General features: G+C 34.9%; 2 protein-coding genes and 1 long non-coding RNA gene across 5 annotated transcripts in view; 1 reads left to right on the top strand and 2 right to left on the bottom strand.

Moving 5' to 3' along the window:
* Positions 1-9,589, bottom strand: part of LOC135224736 (uncharacterized) — a 150,716-nt gene extending 141,127 nt beyond the window's left edge. Inside the window, exon 1 of one of the 2 annotated variants that reach the window (XR_010316816.1) lies at positions 8,594-9,589. This is a non-coding gene — a long non-coding RNA (uncharacterized LOC135224736). Of the gene's footprint in view, positions 1-7,816; positions 8,123-8,593 lie in introns of those variants that run through there. The other variant, XR_010316817.1, reaches the window with a different exon arrangement.
* Positions 1-15,732, top strand: part of LOC135224726 (uncharacterized) — a 146,568-nt gene extending 130,836 nt beyond the window's left edge. The window contains exons 2-4 of one of the 2 annotated variants that reach the window (XM_064264041.1): positions 12,552-12,687; positions 14,600-14,750; positions 15,533-15,732. In XM_064264041.1, coding sequence (XP_064120111.1) covers positions 12,552-12,687; positions 14,600-14,735 — 272 coding nt within the window. In that variant the 3' untranslated portion in view covers positions 14,736-14,750; positions 15,533-15,732. Of the gene's footprint in view, positions 1-12,551; positions 12,688-14,599 lie in introns of both variants that reach the window. The other variant, XM_064264030.1, reaches the window with a different exon arrangement.
* Positions 15,733-19,282: 3,550 nt separating this feature from the next.
* On the bottom strand, positions 19,283-25,979 carry LOC135224722 (sorting nexin-27-like; the record flags this gene model as incomplete). The annotated part of the gene is given in 1 exon segment (XM_064264016.1): positions 19,283-25,979. A coding segment is annotated over 1 exon segment (57 nt), but the record flags the coding sequence as incomplete, so codon positions are not given.
* Positions 25,980-26,687: the final 708 nt, after the last annotated feature.

Genomic DNA, 26,687 nt, shown 5'->3' with positions numbered 1-26,687 from the left:
CACTATAAAAGACAAGCCAAGCCAAGCCAAGCCAAGCCAAGCCCAACCATGCCATGCCAAGCACTCTAAAGGGTAAGCCAAGCCACGTCATGCCAAGCACTCTAAAAGCTAAGCAAAGCCAAAGCATGTCATGCCAAGCACTCTAAAAGCCAAACGAAGCCAAGCCAACCCAAGAACTCTAAAATTCAAACGAAGCCAAGCCATGATATGGCGAGAACTCTAAAAGCCAAGCCAAGCCAAGCCAAACCATGCCATGTCAAGCTCTAAATATAATATATAAACAAGTATACAATTATCTAAACCCTATGTATGAAAAGAACTATAAAATGCAGAGTAGATAATACTGTATAGCATTAACGGGTGTGAGGGGAGTGGGAATTACACGTATAATAATGACTGGGGGAGTGCAAATAATTCAAGGGGAGTCTATATTTTACGTATAATAATGTCTGGGGGACTGCAACTCATGCGGCTAACCCAGGAGCAAGACCCCATGCTGGCAAAAGGCCACCTTAGTCAAAAATAGCAACAACTTAATGTATGATCATTTATATTTTTAACTAGGATGTCCACGAAATTTTATTCCCTTATTTGAGAAAAAGAAGAGGGTCGTAAAGCATAAATTAGATTAAACGTTCAGCAATTTAAAACCAGTAGAAAATGACCAGAACTTTATCTGTTCAGAAAGAGAAGAGTAGCTATCCTTCCTGTATTTTCTTCAATGCATCAATATTTCTCGGGAATACGATGCAATTAATGGTGGTACCTAAATTTCCTTGAAAAAAGTTTTCGTCTTTTCATGACCATCCATTTCATGCTATCATGGTGCTGTATTCAAGGCCTTGCTGAAGACAAGCTACTGCAGACGATAATTTCACAGATTATTTCTTTTAATAATGAGACCAGGTGAACTTTTCCTCTTCCTCCCTCCTCGAACACCCCCTTCGATCTCTCTATCTCTAGTTTTATCTGCAAATCTTGCGGATTAAAGCAGCGCTCCTCAGTTACGGTCGACAGATCAGCAATTGTAAAACATCGATCCAAGGTGTTCTGTCAGAGCGCCTAATAAGTGCCCCTCCTATTGACCTTCCGCCTTAATATCTGTTGAATGTCGTTTATGTCGATCATATCACTTGACCGGTGCTTTTACGACATGACAGTACTTTGTGACAGACAGGCCGTCGACAACACCCCACAAACCGCCTTTAATTACGCACAAAAAGAGGAAATATCTAAAATAGCCTTAACATTTGTGTACATATGTTGCAAAAGGTGAAAGATACGCCAGAGTCTTTAGCTTAAAGGTTAAGAACAAGAACATTTCCATATTAATAGACCCACGTAAAACATTTTTTTTTTTATCAATTTCTTTTTATATTTGATTTTAGTTGGCACTTAACCTTTACAGTGAACTTTATGGGTTGAGCGTTCCTGGTGGTGTCTAGTCGTCTCAATATCACTTAGGTAATGGACAAGTAGCTACCGAGTTCTTTTCCATATTTGTTTTGCATCCTAAAATAAGTTTTTATTATACACATACGGTGTGTATATATATATATATATATATATATATATATATATATATATATACATATATATAAATATGATATATATAGATATAGATACATATATATATTATTATATATATAATAGTATATATATATATATATATATAGATATATATATATATATCTATATATATATATATATATATATATATATATATTATAGATATATATTAATATCTATATATAATATTATATATATAATAATTTGTATGCATATAATAATATTATAATATATAATAATGTAGTGTGGTTTGTTCCTTATTAAAGATGTAGATGTGTAATTATAACTATATAATCACGTATACAAAAACCAGCACCCTTCTGTACTTGATAATTTGCTTCTTAACATGACGAAAGACATCAAATGACGTGAAAATAAGTCAAGATAGCTGCCTTCAGGCATGGCTGCTAGGAGATAGAGAGAGAGAGAGAGAGAGAGAGAGAGAGAACGCTGATGGAAGCTCAATGTAGAAACATTTTTTCTCTCGGAAGATCGGAGCAGAAATGGTCCGGAATTTTATGCATAAAAATGAGTGACATTTAAAGGTCGCAAGCTAGTTTTAAAAAAACTCTATTGGCTGAAATGTATTTTTCTTTGGCCTTGCCAAGAGATTACATTCGTTTAGCAGAGAGTTCTTGACTTGTCTGTGGAATCCGGAAAAGGCGACTGCTATAATTAGTCCCCTCTCTCTCTCTCTCCTCTCTCTCTCTCTCTCGCTCTCATCTCTCTCTCTCTCTCTCTCTCGACAAATAGAAAGTGAGACTTACCTTACCTTACAGACCTTACAGTTCGTTCGGGTTGCCCAGGATCCCTCAGTGTGAGGCGCCTCTAATGTCTACCAGAGAGTTCTAGTACATCTTCCGGTATATTTTGCATCTTCCAATCTTGGATGGTCTGGGATGCAGTTTAGATATTTTGTCGAGCTTATTCTTAAACACATCTACGCTCACTCCTGATATATTCCTCAGATGAGCTGGCAACGCATTGAATAGACGCTGCTATTATTCGATGCTGGTCGTAGTGGATTAATGTCCTGTGTGCTTTCCTTATTTTTCCTGGTATAGTTTTTTGGGCACTATTAATCTACCTCTGCTTGCTCTTTCTGATATTTTTAGTTCCATGATATTTTCTGTTATTCCTTCTATCGTTTCCATGCCTGAATTATCATGTAGCGTTCTCTTCTCCTTTCTAGACTATATAATTTTAAGGATTGTAGTCTTTCCCAGTAGTCTAGGTCCTTAACTTCTTCTATTCTAGCTGTAAAGGACCTTTGTACACTCTCTATTTGTGCAATATCCTTTTGATAGTGTGGGTACCATATCATATTGCAATATTGCAATATTCAAGTGGACTACGAACATATGTTTTATAAAGCATAATCATGTTGTTCAGCTTTTCTTGTTTTGAAGTGCCGTAACAACATTCCCATTTTTGCTTTACATTTTGCCAACAGAATTGCTATTTGATCATTGCATAACATGTTCCTATTCATCATCACACCAAGGTCTTTAACTGCTTCCTTATTTGTGATTGTCTCATTATTAGGTCCCCTATGCATATAGCTTTCCTTCTCTGTCTCCATAATTTATTGATTCAAATTTATCAGAGTTAAATACCATCCTATTTACCTCTGCCCAATCATATACTTTGTTAAGGTCTCTTTGTAGAGCGTTCCTATCTTCATCACAAGTAATTTCTCTACTTATTCTTGTGTCATCAGCGAAACTAACTCACTACCGAATCCTTAACATTACTGTCTATGTCTTCAATCATAATAACAAACAATATTGCAGCTAGCACCGTACCTTGTGGCACACCGGATATTACCTTGGTTTCATCCGATTTCTCATCGTTTGCAATAACTATCTGTTTTCTGTTGTGTAAAAATTCTTTTAACCATCTTCCTACTTTATCTACGATATGTGTTTTCTAATTTTCTTTGCTAATATATTATGGTCTACTTTGTCAAAAGCTTTTTGCAAAGTCTAGATAAACCACATCTGTTTCATTTCCGCTTTTCATATTTTTGAATATGTTCTTCTACGTGGACTAACAGTTGGGTTTGTGTACTTTTTCCGGGTACGAAACCGTGTTGTCCTATATTAAACAAATTATTTTTTATTAAATGTTTCATAATATTTTTCTTCATTACCCTTTCATACACTTTCATAATATGTGATGTTAGACTCACAGGCCTAATAATTACTTGCCTCTAGTCTTGATCCACTTTTGAAAGTAGGGGTGATATATGCTAATTTGTGCTCATCATAAATCTTGCCTGTATCTACACCTTGTCTTAATAATATTGCAAGTGGCTTTGCGATAGAATGAACTACTTTCTTTAACAAAATAGCAGGGACTCCATCCGGCCCTGCAGCAGCTCCATTTTTTTTAATTTCATTAATTGCCTGCACAATATCAGCTTCATTAATTTCTATGTCAGCTAAATATTCACTATTTTTCTTCCCTTACTTCTATATCATTATCTTCATTTTCTATTCTAGGGTGAATTCTCTCTTATATCGTTCTGCCAGTATGTTGCAAATTTCCTTTTTTTCATTCGTTAATCTCCTTCAATTCTCAGAGGGCCTATTTCTATTCTTCTTTTATTCATCTTCTTCGCATATGAGTATAATAGTTTGGGGTTTTGCTTGATATTTACTAGGGTTTTTTTCTTCCAAGTCCCGTTTTTCATTTTCTTTTGATTGTATAATCTTTTGTTCTGCATTTTCTATCTTACTTTTTAGTTCTATAACTTTCCATGCATTTTTTTTCTTTTTCTTTTGCAAGACCTTTATCCACTTTCTGATTTTCTGGAACAAGATCCTTCTGTCTCTTGGTATGCATGAATGATGTTTACTTTTCTTCTTCGGTATATATCTTTTTTTCCACTATTTTCTCCAATATTTTATATAATATCTCCGTATTTACCCTTATGTCATCACTTACGAAAATGTTATCCCAATCTTTGTTTAATTCTTCATTAATTTCTGAACCATTTTATATTTTTTACTGTAGAAGTTGTATTTCCATATCCTTCCCACTTTTTCATTTCTTGCTTATCTCTATTTTCACTTGCTTTGGAATGAACTGTTAATTCTATGACATTATGGTCTGAAATACTCGCATTATAAACTATTATTTCTTTAACATAATTCATCTCGTTCACAAATACTAGGTCTAAAGTATTTTCCTTTCTTGTTGGCAGGTGATTTATTTGTTGAATGTTGTATTCTAGTAGCATATCTAATAGCTTTTCAAATTGCCTCTTATCTTCTGCACTACTATTACTCTCTTTTTTATATGTATAAGTACAACCACAATCTCCTATTCGTTCTTTCCATTCTACGAAAGGAAAGTTGAAGTCTCCAGATAGGAGAATAGTCCAGTCCTTGTGATTTCTACATATATCATCCAATTTTTCAATTATTAAGTCAAACTCTTTAGTATTAGGGGGTCTATATATTACTATGTTCATTAATTTTTCAGATTCAAATTCTACCGCTATTAGTTCACATTCTGAGTTACTATATTTCTCATATATTTTTCCTTGTTTTTTGTCTTTCCCATATATTGCGGTTCCCCCTTGATTCCTATTTTTTCTATCTGATCTATAAGTTTGGAACCCTTTTATTTGATCATCATTCCCAGTCTCTTGGGAATACCAGGTTTCACTTATATTCATTATATCTATTTCTTTTCATTTTGGGGGGTTAGGGGGGGGGGGGGTTCGTCTTAATAAAGTACTCTATTTTTTCTTTTTGAGTTACTCGTAACTAAACCCTGCGCATTCATCACTATGATGGTTTGCGTGTTTTCTCCTTCCTTTAATAATGATAGTAATAAGGATTTTCCATGCTCTTTCCTGTTCTGGTATGTGGCTTTTTTTCATTTCCAGAAATTCTGACATTAAAAAAAATCCAACTTTTCCATAATATTTGATCTTCCTTCATCATAACTATTCATTTTGTGTCTGAATCTTGCAATTTTTCTCCGTTTCTGCAATATCCTCTTGCATAATAAATACAGTTATTATCTCTTGAGTAGAATTTCGGAGCTGATGCTTTGAAATTTTTTGCTGACACTCTGCATATCTCATTGGTGGTTTGCTTTTCTCTTTTACCTGATATTCTTGATTTCTCTCTTTATTTGTTTCTTTCTTATTTTGGATTTTATTACTTGGTTGGTTATTTATTTGATTATGATTCATGGTCTACAGGGTGCATATATTTGCATTTTTTGTCGAACTTACATCATTTTCCTTCTTTTAGGTTTTTACATATTTTTGGATGCAGATCTCTGCAATCATCCCCATATCCATCTAAGTATGCACATTTACCATATATTTCATAGTTTTGACAAATATCTTAGGATGTTTGTAGTAACATCTTTCTCCAAATCTGCAATTCCCTCTTTTCAAAGGTTGCAGATTTTGTCTTTCTTGTCTATTTTTTCCTCTTTCCCGTCATTGTGTAGATCTGGGTAGAGCCTCTTCGGGATTTGCTTTTCTGTTGTCATATCGTAATTTATTTCTTCGTAGGTAGGTGCTGCTTTATTGTTATTCCTCATATGTAGTATCAATGAGTATCTCTGCATCCATACTTTTATCTTGTTCTTTGTTTTCCTTATTTTTTTCTGTCATTTCATTTTTGTTTACTTCTCTTCCGTTTTCCTCTTCTTCTTTTCTTCTTCTTCTTCCTCTTCCTCTTCTTCTTCATCCTCAACTATTTGTACATCAATCTTGATTTAATAACATTGTCTATCCATGATAGACATGTTGAACAAAAATTCTTGTATCTTTTCTCAAATCTTGTATTACCTCAGCACACTGTGGATGGGTCGGAATGTTGCATGCAGCACATTTTCTGATTAGGTTTTGTGGATTGACTATGCTATACCAAACCTTACACAGTTTGCATGCTTTTGGCATTCTTTTTCCTAATGCATCAATTAGGATATTCACAAGATTCACCTTATTCATTTTCTTTGTCGGAATATGTTGGTTTATGTATATTTTCTTTATGAGTCTCTTGACCACTTGGATTTTATTTGGAACTTCTTCAATTATTTTCAAGATGTTTTCATTAGATTTGTTCCAGTTTGAAGGATTATATCCTTCTAATATATCTATGAATGCTTTTTGTATCTTTTTGGTAGGACTGTTGCTGATTTCATAGATGAGAAATGCCAGTTCCCTTCCTGCTACCTCATCGTATTGCGAATCTGCTAAACACGCCAAATTACGCCACCTCTTCCCGCAGTTGGAACTTACTGCCATCTTGTTCTGATTTATAGTATTACACTTGATAAACTAACTTAGAAGACGCTTTATCCTACTATTTTCACAATAATCTTATCACCGATAGTTCACGAACACTTCTAGATATTTCTCAAATTCTAGTCGTATGTTAAACTTGTGATATCTGTTGATTAATCTGACTTCACGCGGGTACGTCTCACCAAGCAAGATGGCTACTACGAGAGAGAGAGAGAGAGAGAGAGAGAGAGAGAGAGAGAGAGAGAGAGAGAGAGAGGGAAGGGATGGGGATAGCGGAAGTTCGAATCTGTAAATGACTCCTGCTGACTCATACGATTTTGCCTTTAAAAGTCAAGAGTAGGGGAAACAACCGAGTGGACTAGCTGATCCAGTCTTGCCCGCTTGTTGATCCACCCTCCGAAAATGTACTTTTGCTTACTTCGAAAGGAGAGTAGAGCCGTGGCCACCGGTAGAGGTCTCTAGGTGACTCATGACTGGTCACTGGTGCCCATCTCCGCTCTCCGGTGTCAGGACATATTAAAGTACTTTTTCGGAGGGTAGATCAACAAGCGGGAAAGACTGGATCAGCTAGTCCACTCGGTTGTTTGCCCTATACGGCTTAACTAACACCATTTGACAATGCACTATATTACCAAAACTTACAGGAGGTGTCTTGTGCACTGTGTTAAGTACCATTTCGATCAAATCATTACTCTGGAAGATATTTGAAAAAAATGACTCGCGGTCCCTGAAATGCATAGTAGAATCATGATAATTCGATGCAACTTTTATCACCGTTCACTGAAAAACCGACTAGGCCCAACTCTCAGACTCATGAGAGAAAATCAATCATATTAGTAGGCTGCCATATACAACACATATATGCCCCCAATGTCGATCATCCAAACACCTGGCATATTTAGGGCAGGTTAGCTTACGATTGTAACTCCCAAAAATACACAGGAAATGCAAAAGTCCACAAAAACTTACCTACAACAAAATAACTTTCGAACCAAACTTTCCGAGCAGGCTGTAAACAAAATATCGCAATTTCTCGCGGTTTCTCGTGACTCTGGGTTCCATTATCATACGTTTTCCAGGAAATCTAATGTGTGTTCTGTCTGTCTTGTCACTTGCGATTTGTGAAACAAATAACTCGAAAAGAATGTTTTCGTAGTAATTCGCGTACGTTAATCGTTAATAAGCAACCAAAAGACTATGGGAAACTACAATTTCCAAAGAAATTGGCTACCCGACAGCGATCTCCATTTCATTTAGTCTATCTGTTACGTTTGAAATTATAGGTAAATATATTACTATATAGGCTTATATGAATCTTGTATCAACTAAAGTGCATAAATATATCAGTTATTTGATTGGTTAGGAGTGATAAGATTGAATTAGGCCTAGACCTATGTGTAGTTGAGATCAAGGCCAACAGAATTTTATTCTGTTGGCCTTGGTTGAGACTAGGTAAATGCCGTCCGCAGAAAAAAAAAAACGGAAGAGGGGGAGGCGCCAATGATAATTAGCGCCTCCCCCCCGCCCCCCTTCCATTTTTTTCTGCGGACGGCATTTATACCTAATCTCAACTACACATAGGTCTAGGCCTATTTCAATCTAATCACTCCTAACCAGTCAAACAACTTATATATTTAAGCAATTTAGTTGATACAAGATTCATATAAGCCTATGGTTAATATATTTATCTATAATTTCAAATGTAACAGATAGACTAATTAAAACAAGAGTCCAGATGTTAAATACCTGAATCAACAGTGGCACTAGTATCATGCACAGACAAACGTTGGTTCGTGATGGCATCATCTTTTCATTTCCTCGCATTTGCAGGGCAGTGATTAAACATTTCAGGCCTGAGGTTTCTTCCATAATCGTTTTGTTAAAAAATGAACCTAACTCACTCTTGCGGTTTTGGCGTTTAGGTTAGTATATGGTCACTTTGCAGATGTCAGTCACTTCCTACACATTTCGGGATCTTAGAGAAATGGGCAAAGATAACCTTTTCACTTCAAACATTGTCCCTTTCTGTGTTACAGCATCCGTAAATAGAACATATCACCGTGGCAATAACGTATTAAATTCCAAAAACCTCAAGAATCGTCATAAATGCGTGAAAACTCCCGTCTGCTTGTCACCACATTTAAGGGGAAGAACGTAACTACTGACCCGGCGGCCGACCGGGCAGAGTGAAGTATGTGACGTCATGCACGGAAGAATTGAAAAATCGACTCCTGCTTAACTCACCTTATCTTCTTAAGGCGGAATTCCCCGAAGCAACATTTTGGCAACATGTGGCATGCTACATTCTCATACGCCAAGTGGTTTCCACCAATTCAACTGTGTGGCATGCGACAGATGGCAACTTGTTGCCGTATAACCTGAAGCATGCGACAAGATTTAGCCTGTTGCCTATGTGTTGAACGCCTTCCCACCTCCCGGGGGAAGGATTCGATGTTGAAAGCATCAAGATGAATTAGTCGCAAGAAAAAAACCATAGAATTTATAGAAGAATATAGGAAACTTGCTGTTCTATGGGATATATCCTCGACAGAGTACAAGAGTAACCATGCTAAACAAGATGCGCTGTGGGGATGGGCAGAGAAATTTAACTAGTAAAACAGATCCAGAACTCGCGTACTGCACACTCTCGCATGTGAGTGTTTGGAGAGAAGATTCTCCTTTCTCAAGATATCGTACTAGCAGTGGCAAATACTCTCGTTGGCTATTCTCTCTCTCTTACACACACATACACACACACACAAAAGATGGTGCTAGAAACGACAGTTCAGAAAATTGGGCATTCTCTCTCTCTCTCTCTCTCTCTCTCTCTCTCTCTCTCTCATGAGTAATCAATCTTCATCTTTTTAAAGGACGAAATGCCGACGTTGGATATTTGACTTTTTATTTTACTTAAATGAACAATTTCCATTATTTCAGATTTTATCGTAGCTTTGTGCAGTAATTTATATGTTTTTTAAATAAGTCACTCAAGTAACAGGTCATTTTTTATCAGCCTTCTTTTGTAGGTCACAGCAGCTTTCTTTGCTATTATTATTATTATTTTTAGAAGATTGCATGGTGAGTTTGAGAGCACAACACTAAATGTGCAGCAGCAGCGACCGTCGCCGAGACATCTGTTGATAAATTGGCGGAAAAGGTTTTGTGGCATTCAGCAGTCAACAAAGCAGGTAGCATGCTACAAGCAACAACGGTGTTGCCTTGTCGCAGGCAACATGTCTCCTGGTTGAAAGCCGCAGTCAACATACTTGTTGAAAGCGTCAGTCGCATGCTACACGTTGCCTCGGTGGAATCCTGCCTTAATCTACATCTTGTTTAACGATTTTTCAATATTTAAACAAAAAAGTCCCGAAGTTTCTTCGCGCAATCCAGTTTTCAATACAGCCTATAATCCAGGCCACCAAAAATAGATCTATCTTTCTGTGGTCTCGGATAATACTGTATGAGCCACGGCCCATGACTCTTTCAGCCACGGCCCGTGGTGGCCTGCCCTATATCGTTGCCAGACACACGATTATGGCTAATTTTAACCTTAAATAAAATTAAAACTACTGAGGCTAGAGGGCTGCATTTAGTAAGTTTGATGATTGAAGGGTCGATGATCAACAAGTCTCAGTAGTTTTTAAGCTCTGAGGGCGGACAGAAAAAGTCATCTTAATAGTTTTCTTTTACAGCAAACTAAAAGTATGTTCCGAAAGACTTTTCCTTCATTATAATCGTTCCATTTTTTCACGAATTCTTTTCAGTTTCAGAATCTTCTCATTAGCAATGACTGACGCCTGTCAAGAGGCTAAATGAAGCTGGCATATTCAACAAACCAGAAAGTCTATTATTTTTCCACTTTTTTCTTTAACGGCAATACCAAACCAGAGGCCTTGAACCGAAGCGCCAATTTGACAAGTTTATAATAGAATGCCTACAGGAGTTTGTTAAGGCCAGCAGGTCAGCTACAAGACGGGTTCCTATGGCGGTGAACACGAAGCCTGCACTGAATGATTGTGGTGAAGAATACGAAGCCAGTAGAGAGTAATCGGACAAGTCACGAGCGGACCACCGTGAACGTCAGCGGGAGGGAGGCACTACTATCGTTAGCTACCCTGGTTACTGCTGGCATTTTACGTCATAGTAGAATGCTTTGTAGCCTGCTCTTAATTACTGTTTTTTCTTTTTTCTGTCTTATTGCGAGACTTTGGTTTTTGCAAAGCAAAGAGAGTATTGTAGTTCGGGGATGTGATATTATTGAACATACCTATATTTTACTTTTATGTGAGAAAGGTTTTGTTGTATTCATAATAATGAAAAGCCTACAGTTTTTCCTATAAAAAGTAAGCTTTAAATTATGACATTTCGCCTCAGTCTCTTGTCATGGTCTAGATGTTTTACAAATTTGGTGGTAAATATGTTGGGTTTTTTTACCGAGTAGTATTACTTTGATATATCCTGCAAGTTTACCATTATTGAGTTTACATACTTGCATATTTATTTACATCAACACTGTATTTGAGACAAAGAATTTTATATAGGTACTAATGCATGAGTGCACGAAGGCATCATGTGTTAGACATATTTTATGTGTTAACTGCATGTTATGTTCAAGTAGACATAAACGAAGTAACAAAAAAGTTAACACGAGCATCATTTATGCGCAAAGGCCGATGGGAATATGAAAGATAAAGAAAAAGACAGAAAAAGGAAAATATGTCAAAACCAAGACCGAAAAAAATCTGTATTTCGGCTTTTTGAAAGGTGGAAGGTTATAGGCATCGTGGCAAAAAGGGAGAGCAATGAGAGAATTCCAAAGCACAGCGGCAAAAGACGAGAACAGCCACCGAACCAAGATCTCGAAGCCACTGGCAAAACACAATCCTCCTCATGAATGATGGTTGGAGAAAGTACTAACTCCTTACTGCGTCACTGAACATTGCTGATTACTTACACCAGCAAAAAAAGGAAAAACGTGTTTCTATTGTATATCTCAAAATTATTTTGCTGCTGAAAACTGGAGTTTACACTGTCATCAATGACTCCATTCAAACGCATTCAAGTGTGGTACGAGGCAAAGTACTACGGACGCAAAACTAAGACGCGGAATTCGGTGCGGATAGATTTCTCTAATCCTATTATCAAGGTGAGGAGAAGGAAAAGAAAAAACTGAAGTAAGATGAAAATATGTGAGGATCTTTTGCTATGCTATTAAATCTAACGACAAGTGGAAGAAAAAAAAGTGACGATGATTATAAAAAGTTGTGGTGACTAGTAATAATTACAAGTTACATTTTATGGGCACATTAATGATTAATTAACCTGTCTGATAAAGGTCACTATATTAATAAAAAAAAAAAATTCTATGTTTCAAGCGAAAACATAGACGTTTAAATTATTCCATGTTTGTCCTTAATAGTTTTAGTCTTTTTTTTCCATTTCATCGGTGTCTCGATCATTCACCTATAAGAGGATTAAAGTCCTAGAATTAATTACCAAGAGAAAGCTTTCACTGTTAATGACATTTTAAAATTTAATCTCAAGGGCCATGTTTATCAGATTTGTTGTCATAACTTTACCTAACCGTGCACTTATAAACCTCAAAGCTGCAGCTGTTATGACATTTTTGTTTTCCTTGCCAAGTTATTACTGTTATTTTCCTCAGATTCTTATCTGTTTCCTAATTCAGCATTTTCGTTTTCAGATTACAGCGGGCGTTGCTTTGACGCGGAAAGGTGCTCTCTTAGAGACCAGGGGGAAACTTGGACCATAGATCACACCTGTGAAAGGGCCACCTGCTACGTCGCATCCAACGGCACTCTCTTGGAGAAGCGCACCAGGTGAGGCTCTATTGAGTTCATTCTGTATCTTAATCCCCGCACGCATCTGTTTTCTCTCTGGAGGAGGGAAGAGCTGAGTTGAATATAGAATTTAGTCCAAATGCAAAGCACTGGGTCATTCAGCGCTGAAATGGATATTAACAGTAAAAGGTTTGAAAGGCGTAACAGGAGGAAAACCTCGCAGTTGCACTATGAATCAAGTGTTAGGAGAGGGTGGAAAGTAAGATGAAGAAAGAGCATATGAAAGGAGGTACAGTAAAAGTAACAAAAGTGGTTGCAGCTATGGGACGAAGGTACGCTGCGAAGAACCTTAAGTAATGCCTACAGTGCACCGCATGAGGTCCACTGACGGCACTATCCCCCTGTGGGGCGGGAAGTTAAAGAAAGCGACTCTGGTTTAATGGAGACATTCCACGTGATCCATCTACCTCAGATATCGTGGCACAGTAATGCTAACTCCATCTTCTTAATCTTCCATTGCGTGATCTAACCTTCTTACATAGGTGCTCTTCGCCTCAACTGAAAATGCATTTATCTCACTTATTTCTATCACATCTGATTTCAGAGTGCGTTCAGTTATTTATTCACAACACTTAGATATCTCTCTTCCAATATACAAGACCTTTTTTTACCATGGAACGAAATAAGAAACAGAAGAGCGTCTGGACACCACAAACTCTCCCTCAATAAGTCGCTTCTCCTATAAGCCCTGTTGCTAGCTTTTTCAACATCTAATCAGTTGTCGCCGGGCAAGAGGCTTGACCTCATTTATTGCAAAGGCAATGGATAAGGGCAAGCAGCTGAAAGCTTTGCTCACCTTCGTCAATGACTGTTTCTTTTCCTTTGCAGTCAAGAATCATAAACATACAAATACACACACACGTACGTGTGTGTGTGTATATATATATATATATATATATATATATATATATATATATATATATATATTATATATATATATATATATCACACACATATATATATATATATATATATATATATATATATACATATATATATATATATATATATATATATATATAGTATATATATACTATATATATATATATATATATATATATATATATATATATATATATATATATATATATATATATATATATATATATATATATATATATATATATATATATATATATATATATATAATATATATGTACATATATATATATATATATATATATATATATATACACATATATATATATATATATATATATATATATATATATATATATATATTATATTTTTACAGATATATAGTTTCCTTATCTTTTTAGTTGACATCTTAACGTCTAATAGAAATAAAAAAGTAAATGAAAAGACGAAATATCCATCTAGGTTCTAAACAAAAAAAACAAAAAAAACAAAAAGCGAAAACTAAAAGCGAGTGTTGAACTTCCACGCAATGCCCCCAGCCCTAGAATTACAAACAATAAGTATTATCGTCTCTCCACCTTTCCGCCCCATTAAACCGAGTTATTACAATTTTTACGTGAGAATATTTGCAGCTGGAACTGTTCTCTCTAAAACCATATATTTACGGCTTCAACCAGAAATAAAAAGGGCCAATTTTTCACTGGCACTTTTTTTTTTTTTTTTTTTTTTACTGCAGAAGCCGACATCTTAGGTTCTTCCGTAGCTTAGGCCCTAAGAACGCAGGCAAAAAGACGGAAGAAATGGGATACCGAACCACAAAGAAAAATCATAAGCATTACAATTTAAGAAGAATCCTACTATAGGCTACTTTGTTTTATGGGTGCTTTTTTTAGCTCTAACATTCTCTTATATACAGGATAACTTTATTCAGATGCTATATATACTTCGTCTTTCGTATCGCCTTTCAAAGCTTTGTCTAAATACTGAAGTCTTTTCTCTTCCCCCTTGACAGATGCGCCGAGCCTCCCAAACTGGACAGCGAGGACTGCTACATCGTGCGAGTCGAGGGAAAGCCTTACCCAGAATGCTGTTCGAAGCTCTACTGCAAAGGGAGAGAAGTGTCTTTCTCTTACCTCGAGAAAAAATAATGAGTCTTCAAAGTAGTAGGTCTTTAGATTTAATACAAATCTTTTAACATTTTCTCTTCTGCCTTTTTTATCACTTGATTTTATCTACTTTTCTTGTCGTCTCTCAATCCTCCGTTTTCGTACCTCTAAAATATGTTTGTTTATCCTTTTCGAAATATTTACGGTGATCAGATCTGTCAATCAGTAGCATTTAATTACGGAGAAGATCATTTTGTGACTCACTAGACCCCTGTAGTCTCTCGTAAAATCACAAGACAGGTTTTGCGAATTGTACGTTCATCCTTCAATTTAATTTTGCTGCTGGTAATGAATTCACAATTTCTTTTTCAAAATAATTACTGAAATTACCTTTTAACAGAAATACTTTTAAGTAACGATTCTTCAGATAATTTTTTTGTTATGTTTGTTTCCTTTGTTCCTCTTCTCAGTTAGATACCATTTTTGACAGGATAATGAGCAAAGGTTTAACTCACAACACCGTTAAGTAAAAAGCAATAAAAGCTCACTACCTATGAATCAGGATCCTGAAAAAATATGACCAAGTTCGTGTACATTTGTGTAAATAAAGATAAACTGTAATAAGATTCAGGGTGTCCCGTCTCACTATAAATCTGTATTACACTGTCTGGGGTATCTGGGGTATCTTGTAGTCACAGAATGACAAACGTCAACGATCATTTTTTTTAAACACGATAAAACAATGCTTAAATTTCTGTAACATTATTTCTGCTGTTGTAAGTTGGGACTTTTCCGTAATTAAAAACTATTATTTAAAAATCAAACTTTTTTTTTTTAAGGTGGTGAACTGAAACAGGGAGAGAGTTTGAAATCGCAGCCAGTTCTTAGTTTCCTTGTAATTCGTCGATGTCCTGGTGCTCAAATAATGATAACAACAACTTACTTCCATTTTTGGGTTTAGGCATTGCACAGGAAGCTGAATGTTTGCTGTTCTTGATTTACCCAGAACCTTTAAACAAATATCCTCTTCAAATTTATATATATAGTATAAATTTATATATATCTATATATATATATTATATATATATATATATAATAATTTAATATATATTATATAATATTATAAAATATTTATATATATATATAATATATATTAATATATTATATATTATATATATATAACAAAGTGGGATACTAATTCAAAAGAAAACCTAGGCAATCAGTATATCAGCAAACAGTCATACTTCTTTAGATTCCTGTGTAATACCTAACATACAAATGTATATGTGTATATATACATGGGGAAATTTGTCTTTTCATATTTCTGAAATATACAATAAATGAATAATAATTAAATGACAGCGTAGAAAATAATGAATTATCTAGTAAGAATAATACATATAATACTTAACAATGAAATGTTAAAATGATACAGCTTCGGCAATACGTTCAGGATAGAAGAAAGCATACGTGTTTCGAGACTATACATTCACACATGTATATATATAGATATATATATATATATATATATATATATATATAATATACATAGATATATATATATATATATACATATATATATATATATATATATATATATATATATACATGTAGTCTGAAAAAGCGGCACTGTGCCATACTGAGAACCAAATATCGTAGTTAAACATACCCTTATTTTCTGTATAATCTATTTCCCACGGAAATGTTATAGCAGACAGCCTTCCTGAAGCGATTTCTTCACTCTGTCAGTACTTTTAAAGTTATTTTTTACAAATCCCCGATTCTTTGCATTTATTTCTTATTTAGGTTGAGAATCGGCTAATAAAAAGTTTTAGAATGTTCTATACAAGCATTAGTGCAAAGTTGCAAAACCGTGTTTATTGTGTGTTGGTAAAACCAACATCCTGTTTCATGCGAAGGGTTATATGACATCCGAGTACATAACACAAATCCCACCTCTTTCTTTCCATTCAAATTCTTTTGTAATTGTGATGGGAATCATAAAAAAATGACAGTTTTATTTTCAAAACGTTATCAATGTTGAATATATGTAAATAAAATATATAAATATGAATGTAACATATAGAGTAGCTATAGAATAGTGTATACTGTTATATTAAGATATATATTGATAAATAAACTAATATTAAAAGTTATTGTTGTTTGTATTTTTCCTATATATACCAGCATTTTTCTTGTATGATCATTTCCATTTTACGGCTGAAAATCCCTTATGGAATCAGCAGACAAAAGCTTGTAGCCTCCAAAACCAAAGGTGACTGATGACAAAGGATCAACGTGTTATTCAACTTTGTATAGCAGGATTAATTCTACAAAGCGAGTAACATTTATTATTCTACTTTGAAAGGAAATAGCAATACGATAGTGAAATGTTTTAAATTTCTGATCTACCCATTTTCATAGCAATTTTGTAATATGGCAGCTCCATTTGCCTATTCTGCGCACAACTCGATGATATTTGTCAACAAAATGTCATTTCTTTCATTATCCTTAATCCTTTTTATTATCTACGTTTATATATGTAGGTAGTTCCAGGTTATGTGATTCGGGTTTATGGCTTTCATCTAGATTTGAAAATTGCCACCGGCACCAATAATAGTGTTATGCGCCAATGCATACCTAACGGAGGCACCATTAACTGGTTATTGGTTCCAAGATTCAGTTATAGGCGCCATAAATCGCCGACTTTCGGTTATCTGCGATTTTCGCTTACTACTATCAAGCCGTCGGAACGGAGCCCCCGCTGATAACCGGGGACTGCTTATATATGTGTATGTATGATACACAGTAGTATATATCCAAATGTCTGAATCTAAATATCCAGCAATAAATTTTGCTTCATCATATGCCTAGCACTGCATACCACTTTCCCAAGAACATTCAATGCTGTTTATTTTGCTCCAAGCCCTTCAAACTCAATGATTAGAGGTCTAGAGGTGAAAAGAGGAAGATTAGAAATTTTGGTAGTATGTGCATATCACCTTCATATACCTGGTACTATGCAACAGTCTTGAATGATGGTGCTCTTGGTACCCCAAAACAAAATGTAGGTAAAGAACAGGTTAATGACTAAAATTCAAAAAGTCTTCGAAATTCGGACGTCAGAGTGACCCTAAGTAAAGGAACAGAGAAACCATCGAACCTTGGGTCGTGTGTGGAGGTTTTCTGGGTCTTCGCCACAAACTCTGGGAGGAGGTTAAAGGCCATTAATGTCCATCCATGGGTGTGGGTCTCATCATATGAGAGGGCATGAAGTTCGCTCACCCTCTTCGTCGATGCCATTGCCAGCGGAAAAACAGATTTCAGGGTCAAGTCCCAGTCTGAGACACTTCTTTGTGGTTCAAAGGGACTTTCCTTTGGCGACGCTTCATTTTAGGGGTTTTAATTCTCAAGGAGATAACCTTTCTCAAATTTTCTAACCATGTTTGACTCCCATGATGTTGACAGGGCAATGCCTCTACGTTTGAATACCCGGAAGAGGGCGGACATATAGCCTTGAATTGCTGACATGGAAAGGTGCCCCTTCTGATACAGTAAAAGAGGAACTCGACCAAATCCTTCACAACTGCTTAGAGAGGATGGAGACCCCTCTCACTTCCATTTTCCCTGGTACAGATTGAGGTAAGTGTGTCTGAGGAGATTAGCAATGATTGCAGTAACTTCTGGGGAAGAAGAAAAAAAAAAAACACTTTCTAAGTTGCTGGATAGCCTCCATCCATGAAGCTATAGGGAGGTCACTGTCCAATGCAACCAGCCATTGTGTTCTTATTTCAGCAGGGTTGGGGTGGGGAGCAGCCATCTTGAGATGTCTACCAGCAGGTGGAGAAGGTCCGTGGACCACTCTGCATGGGGCCACTTTGGAGCGGAGTTTCATCCTCAGGCCCTGGGACATGAACAGCTTGTTGATGACTTTCTGAATTTGTTGAACGGTTTGGGGGGGGAAGGTGTATGGAACTAGATTGTCCCATGATTGCTAGGTGTCTTGCAGGACAGCTCTTTCATCAGGTAAGAGAGAACAATACAGGGGCAACTTGCTGTTGCAAACAGATCCAATGTGGGGCCAACCCACATCTTGAGTAACCCGTCAGCTATGCCGTTCTAACAACCATTCTGTTCCCATTATATGATACAGCCTGCATAACTGGTCCGCCATGATGCTCTTTTTCCCAGGAATGTACCTGGTTGTCAGCATCACAAAGCCGTTCAAGTAATGGGACATCAGGCCTTGTTTGTTTATGTACGCAATGGTACGAGCTCCTTGCTGTCCATCAAAGACTTGCCATGACTCACTACTATCACTCTTTCTCACCTACTGATGGGTACCTGAGGTTTTAAAGGGGTTTGTGACCCTTACTTTTGATCTTTTCATTTCATGACCATATTTTCACTTTTTTACATTTTTACTCATTACCATGTTTTTGCTTCGAATATTGTATGACACTTACGGGCTGCTCTATGAGCAAGTGCCAGTGTTGGCATAAAGCCACCTCAATCAAAAACAACAACTGACAGATAATAGTACAAAATGAGCACAAAAGGCCACAGGAGGAGTACGAAGATACATGAAATGAACTTCAAGCAATATATTTGTCTCAAAAAAGAACATAAAACTACATCATATATACAACGTGAATGTTGATGATTCTTTAGGTACACAGTACCCCGCATCTCAAATATGGCATGTAGATATATACATCAAATGTTTATATGCATGCATTTGAAATATATGAAGCTGCTACATAAAATGTCATAAATATTATATGTAACTATTCATACAGCATTTTACATAGATGAAATTAACACTTGGATATGATAATAATATAACATAACAAAAATATTCCCCGTCAAATTCTACTGTTAATTCCCCTAAAAAAAAAAACCATAACATCTGTAACATAAAACTGCTTGATAACCTCACACCTGAAGTGAGTAATTTACTATTTTTAAACTTTGTGGGTTGTTCAAAATTTGCCTATTATGGCCATCTCAACAAATTTTGGACAAACAAGTAACAAATTACAGTATACTCAAAACTGGAATGGTCTGAGCACCACTGCCCTGGCATGAAGGTAATACAGGATGCACTTTTCATCAGCAACAAATAAAAGGGCATAAAATCAAGAACTGACCAAACTACTAATACAGTAAAAGGGAGGTTTCCAATTTATACTACAGAAATAGAGAAAACTACTTTTGAGGAAGAAAAGGCAGAAACTATGCAAGAGAAAACCATCATAAGCCACTTTTACAGTGACCTCTACAATGCTATACTGCATTATACCAAGGTTTCACTTTATACTAAAGATACCTGATTAAAGCATCAATTAGTAAAAGTTTCCTGGTAGTTCTACATAACCTTTGCAAGTCTAATGCCACACTAAATGAAATGGGGCTCAAATTTTTTACCTTTATCTGAGAATACAGCACAATTAAACACTTTTTAAATACCAAGCCCAAAATAAGATGTAAAATTAACAGCCTTCTTTAAAGCCCACAAAAAACAATGAAAAAAAGTGGGGTTACCTAACCCTACAGAGAGACTAACTTGCTCATGAGACAAGTAAGGAAAAATGCAAGCGAAAAGGGAATTCCACAGTATGGCAGTGGCACAAAAGAAAGTTACTAAACTAAGCATTGTGAGGATTACTGGTTTGCAGACAATAAATATGGGAAAAGCCAGCCTGTAGGTGAATCTTGTTGGTACTTAATAAATGCACTGATGCTGCTCCTCAGCAGAACCTACACCTAAACCAGCTTTAAAATCTTACTGATATTTCAGACTTGAGTATATGGCAGTACAGTATTCATCATATAATGGATTCTGAAAATATGTAAAGATGGCCAAAAATATTGAAGCTACTGAATTCCTACAAACTATACTTTCCCAAGACCAAAAAAGACCTTTTGAAAAAATTTTGTTTCTGAGTTCATACACATTAACAAAAGAAATATTAAACTTTACTAAGCATATGAATAATCATGTGCTGTTTACTATATAAATTACTACTAAAAATACTGCTGTTAAACAAAGACTGACCCTGACATTCAAAAGTTTTTTCAGTTTTGACTATTATTCTACATACCATTTACTAAAATGTAGTATTTCAAACGTCAACATTTTCTAGTAATGAAAATAATATTGATATGCATAAAAGTATATATTGCTCTTTTATACTCATGTTAAGTGAAATTACATGACCAAATCTCATATTTTATGGTCCACAACACACACAGAGCCACATGAGGAAAGGAATGGATGCATAAGCGATACAAGCTATGTACATAATACATGCTGAACAAGAAAAAAATATCTGCTTAAATTGCTCTTAACCTTACATTTGGGTAACACTCAAGAGGAAAACCTAGTGAACAGAGCTTTATAAATCAACCTACAGTGCTCTTATTTGACACAAAGTGCCTCGAACTTTCAAAAATCTATTAAAAATATATCAGAACTTCAGTACATATCTCAAGTGGAATTCAATAAAGTTACTCATACTTTGAAGGGGAAAATAAAGACAAAGAGAAACTGAATATTAACCTTCATGATGTTTTCTGATGTGCAAGATAATTTCAGTATAAAGGAAATACCTTCCACCATATGATAGTACATGAAAAATGTAACATACTGCTCAGTTAAAAATAAAATATTCTAATTTCTATTTATAAGCCATCCTAAAAATCTTCAATTTTCACATATACTTCAATATCAATCAGTCCCCTGTCCCCTCTAATAAATAAAAGGAAATGAACAACCTTACACATTCTGGGTGTATATACGTATAGTACTTCATGTATATGAATTTACATAAACTTAAATTATTCTCACTCAATTTCTGTGGCATTTCTAATAGCAGTTATATAATCAAAACACGAGGTGATCTACATGACTTCCATACTTCCCATCTTCTTATATAATGCAGCTTCATTAACTTGAGTATAATACTGCTATTTACATTGTAATTCAATAAACAAAAGTACTGTAAGTGGAAATTCTCTCGCCTTTATACAGAGGTGGTAAAACTTGACTAAAAATTATGTATCAAAAGATGATGGGATAGCATTTAGCTGTCCAAACCTGCATCATAATTATAAATGAATCACAGCAAAACTCATCTAAACACAAATCCATTCTAATTCACCTTGTACCATAAAATGTAAAACTGTGTTTCTAATGTGTACATTAACCTCCGACTGAAGACCCACATAGCCTAAATAAATTCAAGCACAATAATTTTTTTTTATCTCGAGTTCTCAACTCTACATTCCAATACAAAATTTCTCTAAATTTAATCTTGTAAGGGCATTATTAGAATGCAAAATAGAACAACCATTGTGAAACTGAACTTACTAAACCAACTATAATTTCCAGTAAAATACCTATATCAAAAAACAATTACCCTTGCAGTTTTCCACACCAAAAGACTATTAACCCCTTCATTACAAATTTCATCAGTTCTTCCTTACGCTGACCAAAAAAAATATTAAACTGTTTAAACCTGACAATACCTAAATTACAAACAGATCAGTGTAGTCTGCAACTATAAGCTAAAATTTCAGTTTATTCATACACCAACATTACTGGCTCAGCAACTATGAGAGGTATATTTTTCAACTCATAAATATACACAAGGAAATTCTACTTGAAAAAAGGATATCTGTACTCAAAGCATCAAAATTATTATCTAAGAAAATATCATCAGTAACACTTGCATCAAAATTATTCTCTATGAAAATATTTTCATCGGTAACACTTGTTCTTATTTAACCTAAAGTATTATTACTAAAATTGGGAAATGGCAGACTTGAAAACACTGCTTTTTCTAAATTTCCCTTATAATGACAGGCTACAAAATAAATGAAGGAATCACTTGATATAAAAATTACAATACCAGATATCACTGCAATTCATATCATAAATGTAGGTACTACCACCAATGTGTGCTTTGCATGATGCCCTGCAGAATATAAAGGGGTTCCTTGACATCGTCCCTTCAACCCTAAACTACGATGGGGTTTTTTTATGCATTTTACCTTCCTTCCACTCTCTAGCTTCTTCCTGATTAACTTCAACTCCCTTGAATGTGTCTTGTTCCCAGTAATTTTTCCCACTCACAGAAGAATTCATTTCTTTGGGTGCGAATTATGACCCCAGAAGTGTATATCAGTGGTCTAGTGACAAAACTATAACAACAATAATTCCCAATTTTTGAAAATGACCAAATGCAGTAAGGCTGAGGCTACAATACAAAAGAAATTATGATCTTAAATCATTTTACATATTATGGCTGTTAACCATACCAGATAAGAAATATATTTCAAATTTCCCCATTTATAAAGCTCACATTCAGCATATAATTCCATTAGAAATCTGGTTATGATAAAATTTCCAGTTTCAAGCCAGTATGGTTATTCATTCAATGTTACCAATAAAGGTAAACATTCCTGAAACATCCTCTACAATGTAACAGCAACAAATATGAACCCACCATTAGAAATTCCATGGACAACTAATATCATACAGTTTCAACCGTTTAGCACAATACTATAAGTTGAATAACCATAAAGTGCATTATCTTGGCTATTACCTAAAACAATTTACAATACGTGGAATGAAAATTGTTTCTCTAACGCTTTCATTAAGTACCAGAGTTATTTCTATTTCCATTAAATTCATTACACCTTGTTACATCTACAAATAGTTCTTTAAGTAATGAGTTCACAAGTTATAGTAAACTAAGGTTTATCTCAATGACACCATTGTTCATAGCATGCAATTTACTAGTGTGTGTAAAACCAATCTTGAGTTTGAAAACAACATACTGTTACATACCCTTGACTTTTAGCAGTTCCCAAATAAAATGTTTGCCAATTCAAATGCAATCACAGATATCTCCTTAATGCTCTGGTTATTTCATATTTGGGTGGATGGCTTTGAGTCAAAAATACCATTGTTGGGTAAATTTCTTAACTGAAGTCCTCTCTTACAACACTGCTGGTTCTACAGTACCAATACCTCATCATGCGAAAATTCTGTTTATCTAAATAACCAATTGGCTTTAATTTTGAAATGCTGGCTGTTTAGAAAATGGAAAAACCTGCCTACGGTATAGCAGGCAATAAAAAAAATTGGCTGCACCTATAGTATGTATGCTTTACATGCAATGGAAAAGCTATAAATACAGAATATGCACCAAGACTGTAAAACCAACAGTGGAAGAGTCATGTAAATACAAGAATGAAGAGCAAGGCTACTTCATTTTCAATTTAGAAAGAACACCTGCAACTTGAGTTATACATGGAATGAATTGGACAGGGGGAGTAATTTGTATAAGGCACCCTTAATGAGCAGGGGGGGTACAAATAAATTTTGTCATACAACTAACAGAAGTTCTTTGAACACACCCAATTTACTTCAATTTAAGAAAATTGATAACTAATTTCATTTTCAGCATATTTATAACTAATTCCATTCTGACAAATGTCTGCCTTAGGACAATTTCACGAGCCAATGTATTTTCAGCATTTAGTGCCCTACCCCAACACATGCACTTTCATTATTTATATAACCTAACCAAATCTGATGCATTACTTTGATAAGACAACAATAGTCTATTTCTAAGTTTTAAGTTGTATTCCTTAAATCTCACAGGAAGTCTGACTTCTATTCCTTCAAATCCCTGAGGAAAAAGCAAACCATGTGATAAAAATACAAACCTTAGCACTAACTGGCAAAAACTAAAGCATTTGACACCTGGTCACAAGCAGATGAAAACAGAGGGCTTGTCTTATCTCACTTCTCATATCCATCGTAACCTAGAACTTTCCCAACAGAGACAAACATGAAAATTACTGATAACCAAAAGACCAACACCCTATCATGACTCTGGTGAGAAACTATTAAAAAGACAAGCTTATCTAAGAACACAGTAGTAACTACAATTGGAAAATGGAATGTTTAAGTAACTAAGGTCATAAAAAATTCACTAGAGCAAAAATAAATAGTTATAGCCAACAGTTAATAACTCCTCAAATTATGAATTTCATAACCAATCCATATAAATTACAATAAAAATTCAAGTACAGCACATCGCTTTCATCAATTCAGTTTTAGTAATTGTGACAAACTACCTCCCAAATGTGACTCAAAGCTTGTTTTAAAAAAATGCTTCATTATATTTAAGGTCCATTCTTTCCACATTTTACGTGCAGTTTAATCAGTCTGTATAAAAATAAAGTTTTTTTATTCTCATATTACTAAGAAATTCCTTTATCAAACACTAAACTGATGAGAAACCAAAGGATTTAATGCATGCTAGTGAGATCAACATTCTAAAAACCTGATCAAAATAATGAAAACTTAATTGGAAAACAAATTTCTAAACAAGGAAAATCAACAATTATCAAAAGTCTAACTTATTTTTCCCTAACCCTAATATAACTGTATTTAAATATATATTTATATATTTATATATCACATATAAAAGATCTAAAATGCTATAAAAAAAACTCATGGGCACCATGAGGTTTAAGTATGTTTTCTCTTAAACTGCCAAGAAAAGATAAAAATGAAATGAAAAGAGCTCAATCAATTAAAACACATTAATGGAATCCATTATCAATTAAAAGTGATGAATGATCAAGGATGTAAACTAAACAATGAGAATAGATAAATGGAGTTTAAAGGCTATATATAGCTAGGAGACATTGAATATAGTGCCTGGCAGAACGACTTCTAAAACACAGCTACAAGATAAATAATGTGTCGCATAAAATTATTTCATTGGCATCAACGCAACACTCACTTCTGCACTAAGGGACTCCTTTCTTTTAATGCACACTTCAAGAACCTCTTACCTTAGACTAACAATCTTCATAAAATCTCTCCACATACTTTACAATATACACAACACTATTTTACATCCAGGGAAATCCGTGAGAGCACACAGCATGATTTGTTCCCTTGCATGAACATTTGTGCTCTCAACTTTTTCCGGTTTCTTTTCCAACATTCCATGGGACTAGTAACAAGAAAAGCTTCGTTACACAGCTAATAATACTGTACTGATTAAAAAAAATTATTACTGTAATGTCATCAGTTTAATGTTATTATAAATGAATGGCATAAAAAAAAGTGAAACTTTATTTGTGTTCCCATCTCCAAATCGTACGTAAAACCATTGATTCTGACTAGGATTTGTCTGCTCCCTACGTCCACTGGCGTTCCTCTTGTACTCGCTGGAAACACTCCTCCATAAAGTGATACTGAAATATACAGCAGAACACAAACACCCTTTAACTGACAAATTAACAAATGAAGCAGAATTCAACCACTTCATTATTAATTATACAAAATGTCACAACTAAGTGCAAAGCAATAGTACTGATATTTTTACTGCAACCAGACCACTGGGCTAGCCATATACTTATGTTTTTACAAAATTAAATAAAAAAAAAAAGTTATCATAAAACCATATTCAACATAAAGATTTATTCTCTGCAATGGCTGCTAGAAAAACAACTTGCTAAATTGCTTTTATTCCAATCTATGAAGGATTTTGTAAATCAAGTTTCATAAAAAATAGACTGACTATTAATGGGTTACTGGGGACACTCAAAAGTCCCTTTTTTTATTACTTAATTTTTTTTTATTAACTAAGGTATCCACGCTGCTATTTGACAGCTTGTGTGCAAATTCTAAATGTTCTATTACAGGGTAATACACTAAAAAAACTATCACATTATTCTTCATTGTTATCTGTTATGAACTGACTATCACATAAGTTATACACTTATCTGCAACTCACAGAATATAGGGAAAAATGCAGACAGTAGTAGTACATCCACTACTAATTGGTTGTCTAACCAGAAAAGTTAATGTTGGATTTGGTCAGAATTTGGACCACCAACAAATGTTAAGCTGTAACATATACTCTACACCACTAGTCTCTAAATCAATATAGCAACACCTGA

This window comes from Macrobrachium nipponense, chromosome 20 (assembly GCF_015104395.2).
Source record: "Macrobrachium nipponense isolate FS-2020 chromosome 20, ASM1510439v2, whole genome shotgun sequence".
Lineage (NCBI taxonomy): Eukaryota > Metazoa > Arthropoda > Malacostraca > Decapoda > Palaemonidae > Macrobrachium > Macrobrachium nipponense.
This window is presented reverse-complemented; position numbering and strand designations above follow the sequence as displayed.